Source organism: Sparus aurata, chromosome 15 (assembly GCF_900880675.1).
Source record: "Sparus aurata chromosome 15, fSpaAur1.1, whole genome shotgun sequence".
Taxonomy (NCBI): Eukaryota; Metazoa; Chordata; class Actinopteri; order Spariformes; family Sparidae; genus Sparus; species Sparus aurata.
The window spans coordinates 22,438,861-22,452,550 of NC_044201.1; the positions used below are offsets into that span (position 1 = coordinate 22,438,861).

The 13,690-nt window shown below is 39.4% G+C and overlaps 1 protein-coding gene across 4 annotated transcripts in view; it reads left to right on the forward strand.

Annotated features, from left to right (window-relative positions):
* ryr2b (ryanodine receptor 2b (cardiac)) overlaps positions 1-13,690 on the forward strand; it is a 64,702-nt gene that overhangs the window by 45,470 nt on the left and 5,542 nt on the right. For all 4 annotated transcript variants that reach the window (XM_030441993.1, XM_030441990.1, XM_030441992.1 and 1 more), the window contains exons 82-101: positions 422-498; positions 690-763; positions 1,079-1,159; positions 1,731-1,819; positions 1,982-2,110; positions 2,276-2,380; positions 2,641-2,722; positions 2,829-4,102; positions 4,257-4,312; positions 4,582-4,726; positions 4,843-4,929; positions 5,465-5,677; positions 5,866-5,996; positions 6,199-6,241; positions 8,051-8,187; positions 9,205-9,265; positions 9,610-9,756; positions 9,945-10,079; positions 11,042-11,198; positions 11,439-11,503. In XM_030441993.1, the coding sequence (XP_030297853.1) occupies positions 422-498; positions 690-763; positions 1,079-1,159; positions 1,731-1,819; positions 1,982-2,110; positions 2,276-2,380; positions 2,641-2,722; positions 2,829-4,102; positions 4,257-4,312; positions 4,582-4,726; positions 4,843-4,929; positions 5,465-5,677; positions 5,866-5,996; positions 6,199-6,241; positions 8,051-8,187; positions 9,205-9,265; positions 9,610-9,756; positions 9,945-10,079; positions 11,042-11,198; positions 11,439-11,503 (3,288 nt within the window). The remainder of the gene's footprint in view (positions 1-421; positions 499-689; positions 764-1,078; positions 1,160-1,730; positions 1,820-1,981; positions 2,111-2,275; positions 2,381-2,640; positions 2,723-2,828; positions 4,103-4,256; positions 4,313-4,581; positions 4,727-4,842; positions 4,930-5,464; positions 5,678-5,865; positions 5,997-6,198; positions 6,242-8,050; positions 8,188-9,204; positions 9,266-9,609; positions 9,757-9,944; positions 10,080-11,041; positions 11,199-11,438; positions 11,504-13,690) is intronic.

The window sequence follows — 13,690 nt, forward strand, 5'->3', positions numbered from 1 at the left end:
TAGGTGACACTAAGAAATAAGGTTATTGCAGCAGCTAGATAAGATTGCTATATTAATTGCATTCATAATTGTGTGTGTGTGTGTGTATATGTATGTATGTATGTATGTATGTATGTATGTATGAATGAATGAATGAATGAATGAATAAATAAATAAATAAATAATAAATAAATAAAATAGAGCACAAATACTTGTCCACACTTACAGCCGTACATTATTCACCCAGTCATATTTTGATTCAAATTGAAATCTCTTTCTTCATTAAGTTGAGTTTTTACCTTTGTGAAATTCTCTTCTTTTGACCCAGGGACACTGTAGTCAAGCTTTCCGTAAAAAAAAATGTTTTCAAGGTAATCATATCTGCTTCAGGTGAGATCCTGCTGCATTTGTCCGACTCATCTTTGATGCTTTTGTTTGATAGAAAATGCTGGATTATTTGAGAGAGAAGCGGGATGTTGGCTTTTTCCAGAGCATGGCGGGAATCATGCTGTCATGTAGGTGAGTGACGATGAGAAAATTGTATGACGGAACCTGTCAAATATCACAAAGGTTTCATGCAGAGATTGACAAAAATGGTTAGAATGCTAAATCTTCTTTTATCCTATTGTCTTTCTGTTTGTGTATGTGTGTGTGTGTGTGTGCTTGTGTGTGTGTGTGCGTGCGTGTGTGTGTTTCTTTCTGCTATCCAGTGTTCTAGATCTGAATGCATTTGAGAGGCAGAACAAAGCAGAAGGATTAGGCATGGCCATGGATGAGAGCTCAGGTACTGTATTCATATGGAAATATAGAAGAAAAATCAATTTCTCTGAAACCATGTCATAGCATGCAGCCAGCTGTGAGATCCCTGGCCTTTAACACACTCTAAATTCCCATTTTTTTCCTCTGCGTTTCTCAGTCTTGAATAGTATCTACAGCTGTCTCCTGTCACTCCGTTGTGGCCTGATGTTTCCGTTGTCTTACTTCTCTAAATTCTTCATACATTCTCTCAGTCATTCTGTCATACCGTTGCTCCAGTATGTTCTATTCTTTGCCCTTCATCCTTTTATTTCTTGCCCTTTCCTGCCTATCTTTCTCTCAGGAGAGAAAGTGATGCCTGACAAAGATATCACCTGTGACCTGTTCCGATTTCTACAGCTGCTCTGTGAAGGACACAACTCAGGTTGCTTGCCCTCACCACTTACACACCGTCACAAAGTTCCTAGAGATTATATTGATTACAATAAAGGACCACATAAGGCCTGAACAATATTGGAAAAACACTAACATTGGGGTATTTTGGTCTTCTGCTATGTATTCATTATCAACAGATATTGACACAATAGAGGCTTTTGAGTGGCAACATTGTTGAATTTCATCAAGTGCTGCGATTTCAGTGTTCAACTTGAATGCAAAAACACAAAAAACAAACAACTAAAATGTGAAAGACCTTGAGTTAATTTGCCTTACTTGACATTGAATGTCCTTCAATGTGACTATTGTGCATTTTCAAAGTGTGAGGACGATGCTTTAGCACTATATTGTTGAGCTCTACACCATTATAATACACACTTAAGTGAAAAAAAGAAAAGAAAAGAAACATTGTCCTCAGTGTTACTTTTAATTGAGTTTACATACGGCAAACACATTGGCACTGCTCGAGTTGAGGTCCATTGTCCGATTACATTATCTATACATGAGGTAATTCATTGTGATTCACCTTTTCACATTCTGTTCATTCTTTGTGTGTTAAGAGTTCCAGAATTACTTGAGAACACAGACAGGCAACAACACCACTGTCAACATCATAATATCCACTGTGGATTATTTACTGAGAGTACAGGTAAGCAGATTTATCTTTGTGATTCTGGAATACATTTTTATTTTAGAACTGAAATGATTGGAGGATGTACAATTTTTATTCGGCTACTGTATGAATGCAGGTTCCTTGAGATCCTTTATTCTTACTCATGAACCGCAAATATTTGTCTGTGCCATGCTGTAGGAGTCCATCAGTGACTTCTACTGGTACTACTCAGGGAAGAATGTGATTGATGCACACGGCCAACAAAACTTCTCCAAGGCCATTGAAGTGGCCAAACAGGTCTTCAACACACTCACTGAGTACATACAGGTCAGTCGGTTTCTAGTAAATGTCATAGTGTCATAGTGCGTGAGCTCCTAGGCATACTGATATGAGCCTTCTGTCTCTTTACCCTCGTATTTGCCTGAAACTTGACTTTGTAGGAGTTAAGATGTTTAAAATGATGCAGCTCACATTGTCACTGTTATCATCCAGGGACCGTGTACTGGAAACCAACAGAGTCTGGCTCACAGTCGTCTGTGGGACGCGGTTGTGGGATTCCTCCATGTCTTTGCCCACATGCAGATGAAGCTCTCTCAGGTATAGCACAATGATCCACTGATGTTTAATGAGCTTATATCCCTCATAAAACATGCAATGACAGTGTACCTTAGGGTCTCTACCCCATCAGGACCTGTTTTAGTCTGCTGGCAATGTTATAATAAAACATTTACTGTGAATCTGTTGTTGCAAACACTCTTACTGCTTCTGGTAATGTGTCTTGTAAATGTGTAAAATGAAAGATAAAAAATTAAGTAGAATTTTCAAAAAATAACTGCAAATATGTTTCTTATGTACAGGATTCAAGGCAAATTGAGCTTCTGAAAGAGCTCATGGACTTACAAAAGGACATGGTTGTTTTCTTGCTTTCCATGTTAGAAGGCAAGATTTTCACTTCTGTGGTTTTCACAATTTATAATCTTAAATAGGTAACAAGTTATCATTAAACCAGAATTGTATTCCTTCTGCTCATCTCTCTGCCCTGCAGGTAATGTTGTTAATGGAACAATTGGAAAGCAGATGGTGGATATGTTGGTGGAATCAACAGGCAATGTGGAGATGATGCTCAAGTTTTTTGACATGTTCCTCAAACTCAAAGACCTCACCTCCTCGGATACCTTTAGAGAGTACGACCCTGATCAGAAGGGCTGCATCTCAAGGAAGGACTTCCAAAAAGCTATGGAGAATTGCAAGTGCTTCTCCCAAGCTGAGACTCACTTCCTCCTCTCCTGTGCAGAGACAGACGATAGTGAAATAGTGGATTATGATGCATTTGTGGATCGCTTCCATGAGCCAGCCAAAGATATCGGCTTCAGCATTGCTGTTCTCCTGACCAATTTGTCAGAACACATGCCCAACGATTCAAGACTGAAGACATTCTTGAAGCTGGCAGAGTGTGTCTTGACTTACTTCAAGCCCCATTTAGGACGTATTGAGATCCTTGGCAGCGGGAAGCGCATTGAACGTGTCTACTTTGAGATCAGTGAATCCAGCCGCACACAATGGGAAAAGCCTCAGGTCAAAGAATCCAAGAGGCAGTTTGTTTTTGATGTGGTCAACGAGGGTGGAGAGAAAGAGAAAATGGAGATGTTTGTCAATTTCTGCGAGGACACCATCTTTGAGATGCAGCTTGCAGCCCAGATATCTGGCTCTGACACCGGAGAGAGGCATGCTGAAAAGGGAGAAGGGGAAAAGAGTGAAGAGGAGCTGGACAAAAAAGAGATGTTTTTTATGTATAATTGGCTGATAATGCTGACATCTGTACTTTCTCTCAAAAACTTGAAGACTTTGATGAAGATGACCCTGAAGGATATCCTCATGTCAGCTGTTTTCCTTCTCAGATTGATTTTTATGGCTCAGGTCCAATGTATTTCTGCTGTAATTCGCAGCATCTTATATGTTCTATACATAGCCTTTGTTAACGGTGGGCTTATCGAGGGAGCCAAGCGGACGAGGATATCAGACTTGCTGGGTGGGATCCTCGAGCCAACTCTTGATGAGGTCATGGGGGTGCCAAGTGGTGTGGACCGACTGAGGAAGTACTCTGCCAGTTTGTCTTCTCAGAGAGAATTGAGGGAGATTGGGCAGGTGGCAGCTGCGACCTCCCCCAGGGAGGTGGATGTATTGTCGGACATCTTTGGCCTCAAAGTGAGGAAGGATGGAAGTCATTACAGACTTATGACACAGGACCTCACTGCCAGCCTGACTGACCTGTTCCACACAACCTCGAGAAGAATTTCTACAGCTAGTTTTTCTGAGACGGTACAGATTAATTTTGTACAGACTCTTTCATCTTTACCGAAGTTTATTTCATTTCTCTTAAGTTTTGTGAAGCATTATTTTCTTGATTTTGTTCTGCTTTGATACTGTAATGATTCATTTTAATTTTTGATTTCCTCATGAATGTTACTGACAGCAACTTAAGGCCCACACAGCAACAGAGGAAAAAACAGAGAAAACGTCTGATGTGAAGTGAGTATCTTGTTACCCCATTAAATCCGCGAAGAGGTTGATTTAACTTCCTCATATTATAACATCCTAAGTAATGGATACACATAAAGACAATGGTGGATATGGTAGTGATGATAGTCATGGTGCATCTAAAAAAGTCTAAGCACACTGATGTCACACTTCATCAAAGAAAAAAAGTAAAAAGTTTGTTTTCATAATTTTCAATATTATTCCCATGTCAAAATAAATCTCTTTGACCTTCTCTCTGATTGTGCTTGGACCGTTCACAGAGGGACGGAATCTGAGTGGAAAACTGAGAAAGAGCGTTCAGAGCCAGAATGGAAAGCCAAGAGACGCTCTAATAAGTCAGAGGAACAAGAGAGCCAACAGTCAGCCCTCTGGGAGATGATAAGCACTTATAACAAGAGTCTCCTGGTAATAAACAAATACACCAACACATGCGTGTGCACTTATGGAAACAAGTACAAAAGATACACACTTACAGGCACTTCTATTTGAATACTGAGGCATTTTTTACCTTTTTTCATCAGAATTTCTTTGCAAGGAATTTTTATAATATGCGTTTGCTGGCTCTGTTTGTCGCCTTCGCAATCAATTTCATCCTGCTCTTCTACAAGGTGAGGGTTCTCATGAGAAGAAGTTGATTACATCAAATTTGCAATTAATTTGTAAGTACAGTTACTCTCTACTACACTACACTTCGAGGGAGAAATGTTTACTTATTCAAATACTTCATACTGTAGTTATCTGTATGATTCTTCTGACTCACTCACAAAAATGGGATTATGACAGGACTGCAAATTGATCGTACTTCAATTATTTACATTGTGCCCATCAATATAACCTGCTGATGTCAATCAAAAAAACATGAAAGGACCAAGGGAAATCTTCTTTATTTAAAAGCCTTGATAAATTCATTTGCAGACTTGTAAACATGCTGCTTAGATACACCAGCTCCTGTATAATTAAAAGTAATGATTTAACTAAAGAGAACTCCTAGATATCATCAAAAGACTGTGTCAGTGAACTCCTGTAATTTATTACTGTTCAATCACGTTGCAAGACACTGTTTGATTGTAATGTTTAGTTAAATAAGTATACTTTGTCTTTGGTAAGGTCAGTCTTTCATTTGGTCTCTTCCTATCTTCACAGGTATCTTCTTCGCCCGGATCACAAGCAGAGGAAGGAGTGATCTCGTCTGCTCACAGGGAAGAACTGGACTCTGCTGCCGAGGATGACGACAAGGGCATAGTTTATTTTGTGCTGGAGGAGAGCAGTGGATACATGGAGCCTGCACTTTGTTTCCTGGCTGTAGCTCACACAATCATCTCCTTCTGTTGTATTATTGGTTACTACTGCCTCAAGGTAAACTGGCTTGGGCACGTGGTTTTGCAGGTTTATCATGAACACGTTTTACTTTTACAGTTTCTTATTATCATGTAGATCTGGAGTATATTAAAGTTATTAATTAATTGGGCACATTGCTAACAAAGATGTGCTTAACAAGTATTATTTAACGAGTCAAGTGATCACTGCAGGAATGTGACTGGCAGGTACCACTGGTGATCTTCAAACGTGAGAAGGAAGTGGCACGACGGCTTGAGTTTGATGGGCTTTATGTGACAGAGCAGCCCCCTGAGGAGGACATCAAAGGGCAATGGGACCGACTGGTCATTAACACACCGTATGTTCACAGCCACAAAATCAGCTGGGCTGATGTCACATTAACATCAAGTAAAAACATGTTTTGCACATTAAGTTTGAGGAGCCCGCTGTCTGCACCTGTTTATGGTCATGGTGCAGGTTGTACCGTGATCAAATATTTCACTTACAGTTGAACAACATTTTCTTTCTAAAAATATATATATTTTTTTATATTTCTCCAGATCTTTTCCAAGTAATTACTGGGATAAATTTGTGAAGAGGAAGGTAAGATCTTCAGAGGACTGTGGCGTTGACTATTATGCACAGAACAAATATACATTCAGTCTACAGTAAATGTGCCTATCCATGCATGCAATTGTGTGCATATTTCACTCAGTGACATTGCATTAAGAAACCAAATGAAATGTAATGAGCCGTTTAATGTCAGGTTTCCGCACTGGATTTTATTGTCTCCAGAGACCAAGTGACACGTTTAGCCTCCTCATTCTGATTCCCTCTTATGTTATGCAGGGAGATGAAATTATTCTTTGATTCAAGACAATCCTGATTTGTCTTTTCGCCTTTTTTCTGTTTTTCTGAACATTTTAGTCAGTCGTTACACTGTTAGTAATGAAAAATCTAACCCTAGAGTCCTTTGCTTGCATTTACTTATTCACAGATTATTTGATTCAGGAGAACCAGTCATCAAAATCCCAAAGGTCTTCAAAGAAGCACATTCCTTGTCGAATCCAAAAATGGCATCAGGGCCACTTCATATCGGTGATACCCCCGTTAGAGTGCTAGGGCTGGAATGAACACTAGCCATGTTGATTTTACTTTTAGGATTGTCGAAGTATTTTCCTGAAATTACAACTTTAAACAAAGAGCACAATAAGAACAGGAAAGTGGCCTGAGTGGGCTTTAAAGCAGGACAATGGACCCTAAAACGAAGGATGGGTCATTATGTCACTGAATCTTGCTTTGGTGCCAGACTGTTGTGGCGGCTTTGTTGAATCTAATATTTATGGAGAAAAACAATAAAACCCAATATCATCATCCTTTCCTGACCCTTCCTTCTTTTAAATGTTCCTTGAGAGGAACAAGGAAGTGACCACGCAAAGCTGAATTTAATTTGTCTCCTTTCAATCAAGCAAACACGCTCTAAAAAAAGTATTTTAATTAAAATTGTTTTATGGTGCCTCGAATTAGAAGAAATACAATTAGCTGTTTAGCCCTTTGTGATATTGAATTTCATTGAAATTGAGAAAAAGCGGCTTTTTTTTTAAAGGATCCCCACAGAGCTATAGTTTTTTTGGAAGCCAGCATCTACCCTCCATTAGTGACTCTGACTTTTAAAGCACTTCAGTTTGGGCCTCAGCTTTTTGTCACTCGGGTGGCCACTTGCTCTTTATGAATTACATAAAGCACTGCCACATTGCATCTAATGGTCTGTATTGCATCAGTAAAAATAGATGGTATAATACCTTCAAGTGCTTCTGGTAATCCACTCCTCCAGTTTGGAGGGTTGCAGATATTGCTCACCAAATGTTGAGGAGCTTATGTTTGTAATAACAAAATGGCTCTGTAATAAAACTGGACTTTAGTTGGCACTTGTTTCAAGTTAATAAATCATGTAGGTTTAAGTTACTTTTAGCCACGGGAGCACAATAATCAGAAACTCTGCATCTGTCATGTGATTGAATTTAGAATTTACTAGCCAATGTTCACTGCACATACATAATTTATTCAGAATATAAACCCAGATCGATACAAATGATTTGTGTGCTGTTAAACTTCAGTCCTTTATACAACCACCATGCTACTATTGGGAGGTGCAACCACTGTGCCTCCTAAAAAATACTGTATTGTCAGCACAGGTATCAGAAAATCCTTTTGTTTTGTTCAGTAGCTATCATAAGCAGTCCCATCGTGTTGTCAGCAAAACTAAGCTGCCATCTCATTAAGGCACAGACTGTGCAGAGGGATTCAGCCAGGTACCTCTTGCCATCTCTTGTCAGTCTTTATTCATGTGAAAAGACACTGAAGAGACTATTGTTTAAATCACTATGTAAATCCGTCTTCTTCCCCTGTCAGGTGATGGATAAGTACGGTGACTTTTACGGCTGTGAGAAGATCAGTGAACTCCTGGGTCTGGACCAAACTGCTTTAGACTTCAGCTCTGAGAGAAAAGAAAGGAAGAGGCTCAAGAGAGATGCTGCCTGGAGTGCTTTGTGAGTCTTAAATGGGAAACTGCATCTATCTAGTCTGTCATATATTTCGCCTTGTATGCATTTTATGACCAAAATATGGTGGATTATTGAAAAGCATTGCAGTTAAAATATATTTTTATTCTTGTTTATGTGTGTCATACAGTGAGGCATCAAAGAAACATAGCTTCCAACAATCAGTTAATTGATAAATAAATCTGGCCTTTGATAGGTAATAGAGTGTGCAGCTGAGCAGGTGGCTGTACATAAAGAGGTTTGCATTGATGATAGCAATGTGGCCATCTCTAGGATAGCTTTATGTATGGTATGTTTGCGCACAAGCAGAAACACTATCAAATCAGTTAAACTCTTTGTATAATGCACTTCTATTTTAGAGGTGAATATTAATCCTAAATGAGCCCTATTGATGAACATTAATGTCAAAAATTTATTTACTGTTCTGTCCAGCTCTTGTATGAGCCAGAGGTGGAAAAAGTACACACATTTTTTACTCAAGTAGAAGTACAGATAATAACTCTGGTAAAAGTAACTAAGTACAGGCCCTGAAATGTACTCAGAGTATAGTAAGTAAAAAGCTTCCCTCTGAAGATAATTGATATACTTCAAAGACTATCAGACTTAAAGGTAGAATCAGTGGGAATTGTCCAATCTGTTCCAAAATGCAACTGGAACATAGTTAAAATGCAGAGAGTAATACCTGAAGAATGTACTTAAGTACAGAAACCATCTCCTTGATACCAACATTTGATTGGCATTCATTTGGTTGATCGTTAGTAGCCAAAATGCTACTACTTATAGCCATTTCGTTGTGTGTATGTGTTTGGGAGGTTGTGTGTTTGTGTGGGTTACCTAACTAGGGGTTGGCCAGACAAAAGAAGGTCCTAGAACATGATGCTGTACTTGAAGAAGAACAGGACATTCTGAGCCAGCTATCAGACCGGCTCTTTAGAACTGACACTGGAGCAACAATGGTCTGATTTTAGCCATGGACATATAATGTGATAATGATATTTATTTCAGATTCAACTCCATTGACATGAAGTACCAGGTCTGGAAACTAGGCGTTGTATTCACTGATAATGTAAGTTGGCTTGTGTTTAATATTCAATGACTTTTGCTTGATTTGTTTGTGTGTGCCCTCTTGTTCCTACAAAGGCAAAGATAAAGGTGTCACTTCCTGCAATTTATGGTAACAGATAACGTAATGTGACCGAGCAGTGTGTGTCGAACATATCAGATTTTTTACGACTTACTCTTAATTTGTGTAATCTTGTCCTACTGTGCTACCATTTTGGTTGATTCGATTGCTGCAGAAGTGACGGTGGTAATATCCTGTGATTCTGCCTTATCTAAAACACACATTTGTCTCTCTATCTGTCCTTGTAATCTATATTGGCTGTTTTATGTGTTTGTGTGCACTCACAGTCCTTCTTGTACTTGGCGTGGTACATGGCCATGTCGGTCCTGGGTCATTATAACAACTTTTTCTTCGCTGCCCACCTTTTGGACATCGCCATGGGCTTTAAGACACTTCGCACCATCCTTTCCTCTGTCACACACAACGGGAAACAGGTGTGTGAATGTGTGTGTCATTCCTCTCCATCCGTCTGTCTTGCTGTGTATTCATAGCTACAGTTTGCATGCATGTGATGTTTGCTTTCATGCTGTAGGGTTATATTGGGGCTTTTCTAAGATGGAGAAGCGTATCAAAGCCCATCTGCCTCTGTCTGTCCTTTTGTAATTATGTGTGCGTCTGTCAGTTGGCCCTGACTGTAGGCCTGTTGGCGGTTGTCGTGTATCTCTACACTGTCGTGGCCTTCAACTTCTTCAGGAAGTTCTACAACAAGAGTGACGACAACGACACCCAAGACATGAAGTGCAATGACATGCTTACTGTGAGTTGAATTAGCATACCGACACACTGCCTCTCCACGTTTATCTATTTCCCTCTATCCTCTCTATCTGTCGATGTTGATCTTTCTAGTACAAACACAGCCACACACTAATTTTCTCCCCCTTCAGATAGAGAGGGGTAGAGGAGGATTCTGGCGTTGATCCCCATTGTTGGAATAAGAACAACCTCTCGTCTTAGCTCCTGCACTACCTTTCATTAAAATGAAGGACGCACGGATTCAAAACAACTCCTCGAGCCTCAGCACAGCTTTTTGTTTTGCCATTCACAACATTAACACCCCACTGCCTGCTTTATTGTAATGTGGATTCCACTGTCAGTCAAACAAGCAGGCGGATGGCCAGCGATAGCATTTGAATAAAACCCTGATATTATAGCAGGCAGGGGATATTACATTAACTCCTCAGTCAGACTCGCTGTGAAATTGTTTATGGTTGACTTTCAGCAGCACTTGTGTAAAGGACTGACAGTGGTTTGCAAAAATGGAATGCAAAATGGGAAAAATCTGAAGATTAGCAGCAGACATCTCACTCTTTACTGTTTGGTCTCGTTAATTTATCTGAAAACAAGCACCAGTTTGTAATTTTGAATGCTCCTTGAAAGTTTCACAAACTATTTTCTATGTTGTGTGTTGTGGAAAATATCATCGAAGCACAGTACTGTAACTTAAATGTGTGTTCTTCTTGCCTCATACTGAAAGTCCTTGTGGGGAAATGCTGTCTGAAGAATATTGATTTAAAAAATCCAACTATTGTGTGAAATTGTTAAAAAATGCTGCTTGTTTGAAACTGTGGAGACAGGCATGAAAGTGCAGTAAATATATTCTCAAGTTGTTTTACTGTTGAAATTTTTTAACATACTGTGTTATCTTTAAAGGAACAAAACTTTAGTCTCTCTTAGATACACCTTACTGTATGCAATAAATGAAAATGTCTCTTCTTTCAGTGCTACATGTTCCACATGTATGTAGGAGTGCGTGCAGGCGGGGGTATCGGTGACGAGATTGAGGACCCTGCTGGAGATGAGTTCGAGGTGGAACGCATTTTCTTTGATATCACGTTTTTCTTCTTTGTCATCGTCATCCTCCTCGCCATCATCCAGGGTGAGTCTCAAAGGCTGAATCTGTTCTATACCACATGGTTTTACCAAGAGACACTCAAACACATTTTTTTCACCTTGTTTGACAAGAATACATTTCATGAATTTTTCATGTGGAATTGAAGGAAGAACAAAGTATCTGTTTATTCTGCTGAATCCTCAAGTTTCACTGTTATCTGTCTATCACATGAGGTGAACAAACAGATAGACAGACGCACACAATAGTGATCTTTTTTTTTTGCAGGCTTGATAATTGATGCCTTTGGGGAGCTGCGTGACCAGCAGGAGCAGGTGAAAGAGGATATGGAGGTGAGATTTGACACTCGCACACACAAACTCTTTCTTGCACTCCTGAAAAAATACTGTTCAGACAATTTGAATACATTTTGTGTGGTATTAAGATTGTGCAGTCTGTAGTGCTGTGTCAGATTTAGACAAAGACTATTAAAGATAAATACTTGAGTCACTTGTAACTCAAATGTGTGTGAAGCGATGACTGTGATTCAGTGATGTGGGAGCCGTAACAATCTTATCATTGGCCTTAATGAGGGGGAATAGCACTTCTAATTAATAATCAGTGGCTGATAATTACAAAAAACAATCTGAGGTAATTCAATCTGGTCATTTAAAATTGAATTACATTAAGTTGAATTACATTTTTACATCAAATTAAAATTGAAATCAAAAGTGTACCTGACACAGATTTTGGATAAGACAAATATCACTTCTTGTCTCTTCTGTAAAATGTTTCAATCATTATTTCACTTTTATGTCCCAGATTCGCGTTTGCATACTGACACTGTCAGAGAATGTAACTGTATTCAGAGTGTAATAAGTGAGGGCTAGATGCAGTAGAATACAAATGAACATGCATATCTTCATCATGATTCCACGTGTGATACTTGTTTTGCTGGAGGCCTGTGGAGTTGCTTTAATTAAAAGGTAGCAACAGTGAACGCACCCCTCAGTTTGCAGCAGGTGTGAACAGAACCCTGCCAGAGCAGAGCCTGCAGGCAGAACAAGAAGGGTTGAAAAAGGCTACATTATGTGGTCACACAGACTGTCAATGAGCAACAGGTACAGTATTTAATCAGAACAGGCAAACAAGTCCAAAGGTGCAGGAGAGGCAGGCAGGTAATCAAAAGCTTGACTGCTGAGGCAACAAGACAGCACAGGATCTGACAAACAGTAGTGAGCTACCTTCTAAATATAAAAGGTGCACATGCTGTGTCCCTGGATACGATATTCAGCAGTCACCATCTCTCACTCTAATTCACGTGGAAAAAACCACATTAAAAATAGGATTTTGCAGTTGACTAAAAAACAGAATCCAAGATGAATTATTTACTGATAACCAAAGATTCAAGAGAACAGAAGCAGACTGAAATGATCATAAGAAGTATTCTATATTAGTTTATAGCAGAAATGGTGGTTTACCGAATATTTTCTATTATATTTTTTAACAATGATGTAAAATCTGAAGGCTGTCTGTCATTTTAACAGATTAGGAAACTGAGGGCGATCTAGTGTAGCGTTAGTAGCTTACACAGTACACTCTCAATCACCACATGAAGACCACATTGAGTAAACCTGCCCTGCTATCAGGGTGCTGATCTATGAACCCAGTAGGTCACAGAAAGATGCCTGGAGTGCATGCAGCAAGATTTTCTACCACTAAGGCAAGTGCTTGTAGGATCGTCTTCAAAACTCTGCAGCAAGGGGGAGACTCAAATGGTGGCAGCAACTGACCTGCTGCTACCAGTATTTGAGCTCTGTCAAACTTTTACTGAAGTGGTGCTGTATGGCTGCGGAGCCCGGGATTCATAACTGAATTAAAACAGCCATGAAAAGTTTTCTGTCTGGGGCAAAGAATGGCCTCTACAGCAACCTTCTTTGATGTATTTGATTACAATCAAGCAAGCTCACAGTTTAAGGCCTTAAGTTTGAGTTCTGGCGACAGCCCATTAATTGGGTTCAGTTTAATTTCTTGTAATTCTTGTGTTCATATTTTAATTGTAAGTCATTCTGGTTAATTGTATCATTCACATTTACATGCTAAGGCACATTGGACGCATCGTTTTCGAGCCCTCCGCTGTCAATGATTGTCAAAAAAATCATCCATCTGCTTTGTTAAAAATGATGGGTAATAATCCATTTTGACAGAATTTTTAACCACCTTGTCTGTCAAAACATAACCTCCGGTATATAGTTTAGTATTGTCATTTTTTTCTGACGTCAGTTTTTCATTTGTGCTTTCACGTAGTCTTTATATGGTATCTGTCCCACTGTGTGTGTGCCTCAAACAAATAAAAGAGTGCCAGGAAGTTTACAGCCATTTTTTTCCCACACAGTGAAGTTGAGATGCAATTTGCTGGGCTGCTGTCAGCGGTGATAAATCTGCCTCAGCTGCCACTTCCATCCTCCCATAACGTGAAGCCCAAAATAGGAATGCCTTAAAATACATATTGCATTAACCTTAAGCACAAATTTGAATGT